This window comes from Pholcus phalangioides, unplaced genomic scaffold (assembly GCF_987345545.1).
Source record: "Pholcus phalangioides strain wild (caught in Gottingen) unplaced genomic scaffold, Ppha-v1.0 ptg000010l_1, whole genome shotgun sequence".
NCBI classification, from domain to species: Eukaryota; Metazoa; Arthropoda; class Arachnida; order Araneae; family Pholcidae; genus Pholcus; species Pholcus phalangioides.
In genome coordinates, this window is record NW_028301603.1 from 26,647,684 (window position 1) to 26,660,744 (window position 13,061).

Here is a 13,061-nt window from a genome sequence, read left to right on the forward strand (position 1 = left end):
ATTATATTACGGTGATAATGACTTCAAATAGAATGTATAGACGGATATACGGAGAGGGCATGGGGGAGCAATGGCCCTTCAGGGTCAATGACGGAACCAGTATATGCATATACATGAATTGACATCATCATCATCAGCCTTTCATGTCTATCTCCGCTTATGATAGAGTGTGTGTGTGAAAGCTCGCTACAACAATACTCGATATAACGATAAATCCCTCTACAACAATATTTTTTCGAATCTTATTTAGAATTGTTTATAGTTTAATGATGAACTCCTCTCGATACAACGATGTCCTTTACTTTGATAAATTAAGGATTTTAGCCAATCAGCAGCGGCCCCGACTCATAGAATCGGAAACCAACGTGAAGTATGTTCGTATTCTTAGACAAGACCTGTGAAATTCCAATTTCGACGGATTTGTCATTCGTCTGCTGCAGTCACAGGAAGTCACTCGTTCAAGATCGTTTCTAGTGGATGATGTTTCCGAACTTTCTGTGCAGTGGGACCAGTCTTAAGAATGCAAACAACTAGGCGCAACTTGTTTATTGCTTCGAAACTCTTCCAATGGACTATGGATTACACGGTGAAGCTATGTTAAAGATAAAATTTTTAACTCAGCTTTGTTTATTTACGTGGTACACTTTGCTTGTTCAGCGGGATGATATGACTGAATGATATACAGTATTTGGCATCTAATGTCAAATCTTGGTTTTCAAATAATATAACTGTGGATATCCTCTCTCTCTGATTAGATTTGAGATCTTCTTCAGTAAATGAATTATGCAACATTTTCTGATTGAAGATTTTCATCAAAGTGACACTGTATGTATCGAAAAAATAGAAAAAAAAAACAAACAACTTATTGAGATCGTAATTTTTATTGATGGCACTTCGAATTGAAATTCTAATTACGTATCTCGGATAAGCCAAAATGTTCTTCGACAGCCCAGTGAGAAATTTTGTTTAATGAAGCAAAATGGCAATGTCATAACTACACAATGATACGACGAATAATACAAAGGCAGTGCAGCACAAAGATACGCAGCCAATACAAAAGTTGGGGACAGATTGCGTAATTTCATCGCAACTTTGTCATCGGACGAACTTGTTTCAAAACTGTCTCTGTATGTGCTCTCGTGTGAACAGATATGATAGTGTTATACGGAAAATCATGCATTTTCGGGGTTTGTCATGGGATGCACTTTCGTCGTAGTTTGATGGTTTTGTTTCTCATACAGTCATATACACATGGTTTATGATGAAAATTGTAAAACTAAATATGGGTCGCGTATGACGTTACATATGTATCGCTCATACAGTAAAGAACTAACGATGAAGGCTAATAATGCGGGCAAAACCACGAATCTCCGCTGAGCGGGGATCTCACTTATGTGGGAGTTTTGGACTATATGTCCTAACTTTTTTAAGCCGGGTCCATGCCCTCAGCGCTGCGAAGCGTAAAACCGGTTTTTGAGGTGGAGATGCGCACAGCGCGGGCGATGAGGACGGGTGTGCTCGCTCCTGTCGCAGTTGCGATCTACTGGGAGTCAGTATATCAAAGAAACTAGCTCATTCTTGCGCACACGTTTCAGACGTGCATCCCTGTCTGGTGCAATGATAGAAGCAAGCACGCCTTCCACATGGAACAAGCTGCTCGACCACTCAAATATCGCTCCGTTCAATGTTCTGTGTGTGTGTGTGACTGTTTTAAGCCGCTATCAATTTTGGGCGCTGCGGTGTGGCTTATCGTAGTGGGTGTGGACCCGACTTTAAATTCTTTCGAAGGTTTTCTAGCTTGCAAAAGGTGTTTGGCCAATGATAAAAAATCAACATCGCGTTGGCTTAGGTTCATTTCAAGCAAGAATTCAGAGAAAATTCGAATAGACTAATCAGTGGCGTTGTAGCCGGGTGCTTAAACAGCCCCCATTACTTTGTTGCATGTTGTTGAGCCATGGGAGAGGGCATGCCCCCTTCCTAGGAGAAAATGTCGGAGTCGATTGAGATCTAATCTAAAGGATATGCATTGTATATGCATATGCATATTTTGGATATCATCATTATCACGCCCTCTTTTACGTCTATCTCCGTCTATGTCTCCAGAATCAATTACGAAATCAACATCAAAAGTTTATATATTTTGTCAAAAAGTATTAAGAAGGGCGTACGTTCCAGGTGAGAATTAGTGGTTCCCTCTCCTCCCTGAGACCTTTTACGAGCTTCAGTCCCGCAGGGAAGTGTAATTGGGCCCCAATTATTCTCACTTTATGTAAATGACTTCCAGGGTCCTCAGAGAGTGTTAACGAGCCAGTACGCGGATGATGTCTTTCTGTTGGCCCACTGTAGAGGTTTGAACAAGGCCTTTGAGAATCTTCAAGAAACTGTGGATATTGTTGAAGTAAACTCTGTGAAGACAGATTCGGATAAATTAAATCATGAAAAGTGCAATTTTAATGGTTATACAAAAGAAAAAAATCCACCTACTGGGCCCAACCACCAAATTGAGATTAGAAATGTTAAACTCTTTCACCTAAACCACAATTAAAATATTTGGGCGTCACGTTTGACCGAAAAATGAATTTCAAAGCACATTCAGAGCAAGTTAAAAGTAAGGCCATAAAAAAAGCTTGCAATGTTAAATAGGATATATTTTCCGGGAAGTAAACTCTCTTTAACTTTTGCCCTATAAATCCGTAATACGCCCTTCCATCACATATGCTTCACTTTGCCACCAAAAAGAGCATTGAATCTCTACAAATGTTTGAGAATAAAATTTTTAGACGTTTCACAGGGGCCAATTGGTATGTGCGAAATTTAGATATACGTAGATATAAAAATGAACTCTGTTAAACAACAAGTTAAACCAACAGATGGGACATAAATGGAATATATGGTGCACTGACCCAAAATTTTTCTCAGACTTTTGGCCAGTCAGCTATTGGTTTAGTGATTTCTGTACTTTTCGTCGTGCCGATTCAATATGAGGAAAATTGGTTTTAATTTGTCATTTGTTTTTAATTAAATGTTTTTAACGATGGCCCTCAGGGGAAATTGAAATTTTTGAAATTTTAAATTGGAATCTTTTAGAGATTTTTCAGATATAGGGTTTCTTGCCAATATAATCTCGTTCGGTATTTTTTCCCCTCTTCTCCTTTATCTTTTGTCAGACGTGTCAGACGCTATTGTGAGATTTGTAAAGTTTTTAAAGTATTCTTTATCTCCCCCGAAAAGAACCTTGCCATACCATGAGTGCGGAAAATGTGAAGTGTACTTGCTGTCTTGTATAAAATTTTAAATTAAAATTATTTTTCCCAATTTTGTGACTAACACATACATCTGACACACATTCAACACAACCATACACTTTTCACAAACGCAAATTTTATTTCCCCCTTTTTTTTGTTTAACTCATAAGCATAGGCCTTTTCTATTGACCCATTAATGAAGAGCGGTAGAGTGGCCGGAGATGCCAAAAACGTTCTATTCAGGTCAGGTTGAGATAGATGCCACTTTAACCTCGTTTACATGTGCAATATATTTCGGCAGCATTAGGAGCGCGGGCACTCGCTTGACGACTTTTTTCCCCAAGCGGGGAAAGAAATGGAGAGCAGGAATTTTCCCTATTTGTTGGACATACTTGAGGGGTGTATCCATGGCCCCCACATCCTGGAGCAGGGCCCCCAACCACACTTTCACGGGCCCCCTTCATGATGAATTTACAGCGTGAAAAAACAAAAATGGTGAAAATTGTCTCGGGCCCCAGGGCTGGGGCCTTGTCAGTCCACCCCTTGTGGGGGCCGCTTTTCCTATAATGCTTTGTCCGGCGAATAGAACCGACCGACCCACTTGACCTCTGACAACTTGTGTAAAGTGCCTTTGCATGTAAACGAGTTTTGGTGAAAATCCTTGAAGCCGTTTCTAAAACCACTTTTTCCATTTCCCATGAAAACGGGGCTTTTGCGCCTTTCCTTAATCTGTGTAAGGGGGATTTTGCAACTTATGATTTTATTAATTTTTCCTCCACTGTTGAGAGTTCAACTAAGAGATTTAGCTTCAACGCGGACATTGGTTCTATTTTAAATATCGTTCGTCTTGATGGGTACTATCACCTACTCCCCTCCCCTAAGGGTGGGCTGTCAGGGCTCTAGCCATGGAGCCACGGGACTATTATCATCATTTTTGATTTTTCACGGTATAAATTCACTAGAGAGGGGCACTCGGAAAGTCTGGCCTAGTGGCCCCTGAAGCCGGATGGGGGGGGGGGGCACTTACTTTGTTGGAACAGCTCAAGAAACGTTCAGATTCGTGTTTTTTTCCTTTTGTTATTAGCCTTCATCATTGGTTCTTTATTATTTTGGGGTAAAGGTAAAGGATTCCAAGTTCTCCATAAGAAACTATGTATTTGATCCCAAAACGGCCAGTTACGATGAAATGTTTTTGCAATCAGTATGCATTTTGTTATGGACTACGGTGTAGAATAAGACAGCACTTACAAGTCTGCCGAAGGATCCCATTCCAAGTCGACGGATTCTGTTTTGGGAGGAACTTTGGAATACATGAATTGGGTCTTGGCTTTAAGGTATCGGCGGATCGAGGATCTCGAATAGATCATCGCGAAGAAAAATCCCGAGCAGGTAGCAAAGACGAGAGCAGAAGTCAAGCCGAGTATTATGGAAGATATCATCCAATCGTCATAACACTCCAGTTCTGCCTCCTCTATTGTCGGCAACGATCGGCCATGCATATTCAACGGTGACACGCACCTGTAAAATAAAAAGAAAAGAGGTAAATTACATAATATTCTTTACGATAGATCTGCAGTGGCGTAAAAAGACGAGACTGAGCGGGATATGCTATTTATATTTATAGTTGCCCAGGGTAGGAACTATAAATAGTAATCAGTGGTCGAGAGTATTAAATCAGAACGGAAGAAGGGCGACAAAGCCATAAATCCCTCCCTCTGCAGACTTACACACGCACGCACACTCCTGGGAGAGCAAAAGTCTGAAGTCGTCAAAACCGGGACTGTCCCGGTCGCATATACTGTCAAACCTCCGTTTAAAGTGTAATAAAGGACACCTGTATTTAAGGGACAGAACATAGACCGAGTACGACCAGGCTCTGTAAGCAGTACCGTCTTAAGGCATGGGCCCACCCGGGTACGGCCCGGGGAGCCTCAAGAGAAAAGGGAGCCTCACAAAAATGGGATCTGGTTGAGATTTTCGAAAATTTGCCTGGTAGGGCCTCAGAAAAATCATTTGGCCCGGCATAATGCTCTTAAGACGGCCCTGTCTATAAGTGGGATACAATAGGATGGCTTATACCAATTATTTAAGGGACAGATTTCCTGATCCATATCCTTTCAAGTAAGAACTAATTTACCTCTGAATAAACGACACCTCGATTTAAGGGACAAAAAGTCTGGTCTCATGGGTGTCCGTTACAGTTTCACTGCATCCACGCTTTACTCCATCGTGTTCGAGCATGGAAGGAGTGTGCATACCGTGATCGGTTGCTTTGGGTGAGTCACGCTCTTTCTGCCCTCATCTTTTACCCTTCATAGCCGTTTGTTTACTGGCACCTCCTGAGAGTGGTAGTGGAGTCTGACTTCGGTATCACCAACGAAACCTCATATTCAGAGTTTATAGCCAAAATTACTGTTTGAACCCCAAACCATCACTTATGGTTCATGGTTATGGCCAGAGTCATAAGGGGGTTTAAAAGTTAGTAATTACACAGTTTCTCTGGAAGAAAGCTTCCATGCACTTGCCTCCCACATTCCAATCCACTGGTGCCCCCCCCCCTCCCCAAAGGTGGGTTCCTGTTTGAAGTTACCTTCTGTAATGCTTCTATTTAAATGGATAGATGTGCTTCACAGATGAACTAAGTTTTTCGAGTTTGTAGATTTTGATTGAAAACGGTGGCATAAAAATCACATTGCTCGAATACTGCAGTGTCACCTGTTGGCTGAACGGCACAGTAATTAAGAACTCTTAATAATTAAGAGGCATAATGGTTTTTTCCACTATGCCTCTTTTTATTTTATAGTCTGACACTATGTGGAACATATTACTTTTTTTTCCACCCATCCATCAACCGCAGCTGCTTCAGAGCCATGTCATTTCAAAATTAAGGAGTCCTTTATGAAGTACCCTATACGTATACAGTATGTATTTCTCCTACCTGACAGAGCTGAAGATGTGCTGGGGCGCCTTTTTCATCCATCGCAAGTTGCAGTCGCAGATCCAGGGATTCATTCGGAGATCAGCGTGCTTCAGTTTCGCCCAGATGCCACCTCGTCCGTCTCGCGGCTCCGGAAGCGTCTTCAGAGCGTTTTCGTGTAGGAACAGCTGGTCGATGGACTGACTGAATGCGTCGGCGTGGATGCGATGGAGCCTCTTGTTGAAAGTGATGTACAAAGACCTCAGGTTCGTCATGTTGGCGAAAGCAAATTCTTCTATGCTGGCTAGAGTCTGTATGTTGTTCAGGTAAAGCACAGACACCCCGTCCAACGACGAGAAGGCTCCTCGCCTAAGCGACTGGAACCGATTCCCGCTCAAGTTTAACGAATGCAATTTCTTAGCTTTCGAAAGGCTGCTCGCGGGAACTTGTTCGAACAGGTTATCAGTCAGCGACAGCCACCCCAACAACGGCGTCCGCTCGAAGAGGTTCGGATGCAACGACTTCAGGCCGTTCCCGGACAGGTCAAGTTTCTCGAGTTTCGACAGGAACTCGAACGAGTCGCCGTCAAGAAGGTTCAACTTGTTATTCTGCATCCTCAGCTCCTGTAGGTCCTTCGCCGGTTCGAAAATAGAACTCTTCAACTCCGCTAACAGGTTGTTGCCGATTTCCAACACGCGGAGCTTGCCCAGGCCTTTCAAGAGACCTGCGGGCAGTTCGCGTAACTGGTTGCCAGACAATGCGAGTTTGATGAGTGAACCGAAAGATTGGAAAGCGTCGTCGTCTATCTGTTCGATGTTGTTTTCGGCGAGGTCGAGCTCTTCGATGGCGGGAGCATCCGCGAACGTGTACCTCGAAACGATTCTTATGTTGTTCTTCTGGAAATTAATTCCGCTCGTCTTAGCGGACAGCACGATCCCATCGGGGAGAGTTCTAATCCTTTTGCCGCTGCAGTCGAGGAACGTCCAGTCGTCCCCGTCTTCCGCACATTCGCACCCGAGGTCTTCACAAATTATTTTCCGCGCCACGTCGGAAGGCAAAGTAGAATTAGAGATAAACGTCGACTTGCTCTGCATCTCGGAGACGTTAGTGCCACCAATCACCGTTACTACCGTGTGATTCGTTGCGACTGTCTCGGTGCTACTTCTACTACCAACGGTCTGATTTTTTCGATTTACACGATCGTCACTGATCGACGTGATCGTTCCAGCACCAAATTCCCAGCTGATAGATTCGGAAATGTTATTATCATTCACGGATGAAGAAATTTCAACTGTGATATTGGGATTCCCGGTGTTATTAGCAATCGTTTCATTTGAAATGTCTGATCCGATGGCAGCGATCGTCTCATTTGAAATGTCTGATCCGGTGACGGTGACGACAAAAAGCAGCGTGAACGGGAACTGCCACAAATGACGTCTGAATTTCATAACTGAATAACCTATAGCGATGTATCAGAGAGAATAAATACTGTCAGAAGAATCTTATATGCATAATATATGACACAAATGACATCAGCTAATGTTCAAGTGGCAATTCATTGGGAAGCTACACAAATACAACGAAAACCTCTTTGGAGGGCCATCGCCCCTCTGAAGTGCCGAATAATGTGGAAGATATGTTGTAAAATATGTTATGCTCCAACGAACGTACACAATAGCCGCCCCGTTTACATGGGAAATAGAAAAATCGAATATAAAACCCGCTTAAAGAATTGTCACCAATTAATGATCTCCATCCCTTTCCTTACGAAGGAAAAAAGTCGTCAAGCGGGTGCTAGAACTTCCAATACTACCGCATTATTTATTATTTGCACATGTGAACTTCTTTGGCACACACCAAGATGATATACGCTATTGGGAAAAAACGTTTTACTTATTGGTTATTATCTCCGTGAATATTAACATCAATCTAATAGCATGGTATTAATTTGTGAATTCTTTGCACATTATTATATTTACCACTTCTGCTCATGAATGTTGTCTAAGGAATGAAACGAATTTCTGAAATAGCGAAAAATTGCAAAATTTCGTTGTTTATTTGTTTACTCGAATACTTGAAAAAATGTTTTTATCGTATAACCGTATGCTTAAAACAAAAATTGCCCATTTCAGTAAAGTTATGAGCTCCATATTTAAACATTTTCGCATAATTTGTCATGAGAAATTTTTCAATGAGTTTCAAATTTATATCTAGTGTATGGTCCCTAAAAATGGTCATTTTTCATATAATCGCTCATATCTCGCGAAATAGAGGTCAGATTGGAATGAAAATTGATTCTGTTGTGTTTTCGACTGTGCCGATTCGAATAGAGAGAAAATTAATGTATGCTTCTATTCATAAATTTTTAAAATATGTTTTAATAATTCATAACTCATATTAAAAAAAAAGCCAAATTCAAAATGAGTAGCAAGATTATGTTTGGTTCGTTAGAATCTATCATTCAAAATAAAAAGTAATGAGATACCTACATTATTTTTCAGCAATTATGTTCAAAAACAAGATGTTTCTGTTTAACATTACGACACTCGTTTTTAAATAATTTATATTTCACTAACTGTTTGTTCAAAATTGATGAAATTTGGTATTTCGGCATTTCTTAAGATTCTAAAATCAAATATGGAAGAAAAAAATGGAGTTGCCATTGAACTTTGTATGTCCAACTCAATTGAAAGTTGGATCTAGTTTCAACATCTAGATGACCCCTTAAGAAAAAATTAACTTAATACGCTTATGGAAGATCTTGAACGAAGAAGAATGCTACCTTCCTTTTTTTTTTTTGCAATAAATATAACCCAAGATATCACCATCGTTCGGTTAAAAGTTGTGCGTACTGTACATTCGTTGGCATACGCAGGGGTAAAGCGGAGATTATATAGCGATATTTTGCCGTGAAAAACGCAACTGAACACCCCCACCAGTCCTACCTCTGGTCGCAGACTATAGATTGAGAAAACGCTGCTACTGATTTTTCGGTGGTCATTAACTTTTTTTGCTAGGCCGCACCAACAGTGTGAGCTTCAACTACAATTTTTGCAAGCGTCCGAATAACCAGTATCCAGAAAATCAATCATAAAACATTTTCCGGTTCGCACACTAAAAATATAGATTTTTCGCACTCTTCCTTCGGCACCTCTGGTTAAGAACCACGGTTTTCGATTGTTCAATGCGCGAGGATAATTGGCATCTTTTCTTACCACATATCCAGTTATCACGTTTAGGTCATGACCCATAGCTTAAGAATCTCTGGTTGCATTAGTGGATTTGAACGATCCATCTTGGAAGACCCTGCAACTCTCGTCGCGACCAAGAACCCCTGCAATAGTCTCTATTGTGCTGTGAAACTCTGTTAGCAGCTTGTGTGTTTCTGCAGTAATTTGGTCATAATTGTTGTATGTACATATGAAGATTTTTATCACTGTTTAGGTAAGAGAGTTATCCGGAAAAATGTTTGATAATGTTTCATTCCTCTTCCAATTACTACTACTACTAAACCACACATGCACCTCGTTCACATTCCTCTACGAAATTTCTAACGAATTGGTACGTGTGGGAATATGCGTGTAAGTGTTGTAAATCTAACGTGCAAGTTTGTTACCGTGTAACGCGTGTTGCATGTGTAGTGCTGCCATCAATTTTTCTAACTATGAGTGAAGTGCAATGAGATGGAATAATTGTACCGCTATAGGGGCCTGTTGTGGCGAGACTTTTTAAAGGGGAGATCGGCTCTTTTCCAATTACTGCATAAGGGGTATTTTTGTAAAAAAAAAGGGGGGTATTTGTTTTTATCAGTGAGAAATAACTTTATTTAAAAAAAAATTGCCAAAACTCTCTAGGATTAAATTGATTTCCTCTCCTCAACAAAATTTGGAGCAGCAACATTGATCCCTGATTTCGCCAATACGCATAATATATTTTGCATTGCAACGTTTTTATACCTTACATTTAAATGATCTTGTGAAATGCAATTTTATTGATAAACTCGCTTGGACTTGCTCGAACGTTTAAAAACTGCAAAAAGGGCTACGTTTAAATAGAAAAAAGCGCGGATTTTTTTTTTTTGTTTTGGATGAATCGCGTAGAATTAGATCTTTTGATAAATCTTCACTCTTCAGCGATCCACGAAACAGCAGGGCTCGGCTCGGCGGTCAGTAACGACGTCATCCAGGTAAACAGAATGAAATCGATATCAAGTGCAGCGATAGTTGCGACGGAAACACGAGACTCGATAAAGATAAGCAACTTGAATGTGCATCCCAAATTGTATGATAAAATGAATTAACTAATTAACTAAGTTTATTTTTTAACGATCAGTTTGTGCAAGCGCACATAATCAAAACTGATTCAATCCTCGTGCTGCCCGTACAGGCAAAATACTTGTGCAAAATTCTCCTACAGACGCTTAAGCATGCGTGTACAGAAATATTGAACGTGCATGCTTACCAAACTTGCAGTTAAGGAACCTATAAAGGAGGGCGAACTCATCTTCCAACAAAAGAAAACGGATTTGCCGAACTAGTCATTGAAAAAAAGCAAGACAGGGAACAGAAATTGGCTATAGTGGGGATTCTCAAACTTTTTCCACCAGCGGCGCCTCTGTTTCCTTTTCAATGCTTATCCTCCAGCTCCACCGGCTCCCCAGAGCTGTTAACAAAGAATATTTTCGATAAACCCTTTGTCACGGTGACCGCTCCGCGGCGCCCCTGACAAAGGTTGGAGGCTCACCAAGGCGCCGAGGCACACATTTTGAGAACCCCTGGGCTATAGCGATAAATATTGACGTCACACTTTTTCGCCAAGGGGGTGAATTGGTCAACCTTGTGCTTCATAGAACTCTTGCTCATCGGAGATAGCGTAATTGCAGTGCTGACGGAGACATTTTTTTTTTGCTTCTTACAGAAGAGGCAAACATCTTATTATAACTTGTTTATGTTCAGCGAATTCGCTATAGCAGGGGTTCTTAACCTGTGGGTCGCAGGGGCTTCCAAGATGGCTCGTTCAAATCTACTAACAGCCACGGGCTCTTGAGCTGTGGGTCACGACCCAAACTTGATTCGCAGGTGCTTCCGAGATAGGTCGTTTAAATACGTTCTGATCGTGTTCTTAGCACTAAGTCTCGACTGAAAAAAATTAGCAATCGCTGAGCTAGAGCGTTATAAATCATAGAGGTAGATTAAGTGAGCAAAGATCTGCGTTTCGGGATGTGGAGGACTTGTGACATATGCGGGTTGACCGGCCTCGCGTTCCTCGTTTGAAACACATGTTAAATGTGTAAAAAATTAGGAAAACGACTTACTTTTGTGTCGCAGCTCCAGTTATTGCCCAAAGATAGCTGCCACAAGTACTTTTTTTTAAATTTCCAAGTGGCTGGAGTACTTTTGAGTAAGAATAATCGAGTGCGCGTTTCGTGGACGGAAGACACTAAAGACAAGGTGATGTGTAATCGTCGTCTCTCTAAAAGATGTTGCAAAACATGGCGGATGCCCTCGGAAATGGGAAAAGGTGTTGCCCTCTCGTAAATGCGTTGTCGTCAAGAAGGTGAGATAAGAAACCATCGAGAGATAAGGAGCCCATCCACAAAAATAAAAGTCGAGGAGAATGATTTTCTTTTCTTCTTTGTTGGTTGCGTGAGTCGTCAATCAACGACACCATGAGACAAAAATTCTACCAGAGTAAATAAACGATTTCAATTCCGTCCATAACATTCCCGTTTATAACGTAGGAGCCGGAGCCTTCGTGATGTTCGTTTCTCCATCTCACGGAGGAAAACATCGCGAAGGCCCTGGTACAGAAGCGTATTTACAGGGTGGGGGGAAGCTTAGCGGGCTATATTAGCTGTCCAGGGCGGCAAATTTGAGGAATGACTGGCAAATAAATCAATAGAATGGGAGAAGGGCAGAAAAACTTTTCAATAGGCACAAATGATGGTATAACACCATAAATACGCCTCTGCCTAGAGAGCGGAAGACCAGATCAGTGAGTGATAAGAAAGTGCGCAAGCATGTGAGCGACCAAAACAGCGTACAAGGATTCGAGTGACCAAAAGAGTGATCTGGAAAGAGAGCAACCAAATCATAGGGAGAAAACAAAAGCGTGACTTACCAGAAAAGGATCCCAAGTGGACGTCTTCAAAAAGTTGTGAAAAAATTGCAATTGATTCTACTTCTTTAAGGGGTGTCACGACTCCTGAAGTCGAATTTTCAAACATGAGACTTCAAAAAATACTTCATTGAACCGCAAATAAACTACTAAAAATTTCGTGTCAATCGTTAATTTGTTCTTTCATAATAAAAGAAAGAAATAAAGAATTATAGTGTAAACGTATACAAGAAAAAACACTTTGAACGCGATTTTCTCAGAATGCAGTTTCTGAGCTCATCCGCAAGATTTAAAAAAAACTACTGCCCTGAAAATTCCGAAATTTTGCAGAAATGTATATTCGACATGTGTCAGTAGAATGAACCTCGGATTTAGCAATTGACTTGTGGAAAGTACTTTTAAAAAAATTTTAAATTTAGATTTTTGAAATTTATTTATTTTTTCTAACTTTAAAAATTCATGAAATTCTAACGAAACGTCTGATAGTCAAATTAATACTTTATGGGTATAAAGGGGTTCTAGGCAAAACATTCCCTGAACGTGTTAATGCAATGGGGAATTACAAAATACGAGACCTATATACGTTCTTTTTTCACATTTCGGCCAATAATTATGCATTCTTCGTCTTAAAATTTTTTAATAAAAATAAACACTTTCTCATTCAAGAAAAATACTCTTTTTTTGAAGTTTAAGAGGAACTATTAAATAAAAACACAACATACATTTCTAACATTATGTTACGCATTTTGGTGGAGGCTTTCATTTCAAAAACTCAAAGCAGT

General features: G+C 40.7%; 1 protein-coding gene across 1 annotated transcript; it reads right to left on the reverse strand.

Moving 5' to 3' along the window:
* Positions 1–2,609: 2,609 nt before the first annotated feature.
* LOC149081167 (uncharacterized) lies at positions 2,610–11,684 on the reverse strand. Its single transcript, XM_089237951.1, has 3 exons — positions 11,477–11,684; positions 6,184–7,621; positions 2,610–4,763 (listed from the first exon to the last, which is right to left on the reverse strand). The coding sequence occupies exons 2-3, from the start codon at positions 7,608–7,610 to the stop codon at positions 4,490–4,492; spliced, it is 1,701 nt and encodes a 566-aa protein (XP_089094077.1). The 5' UTR covers positions 7,611–7,621; positions 11,477–11,684; the 3' UTR covers positions 2,610–4,489.
* Positions 11,685–13,061: the final 1,377 nt, after the last annotated feature.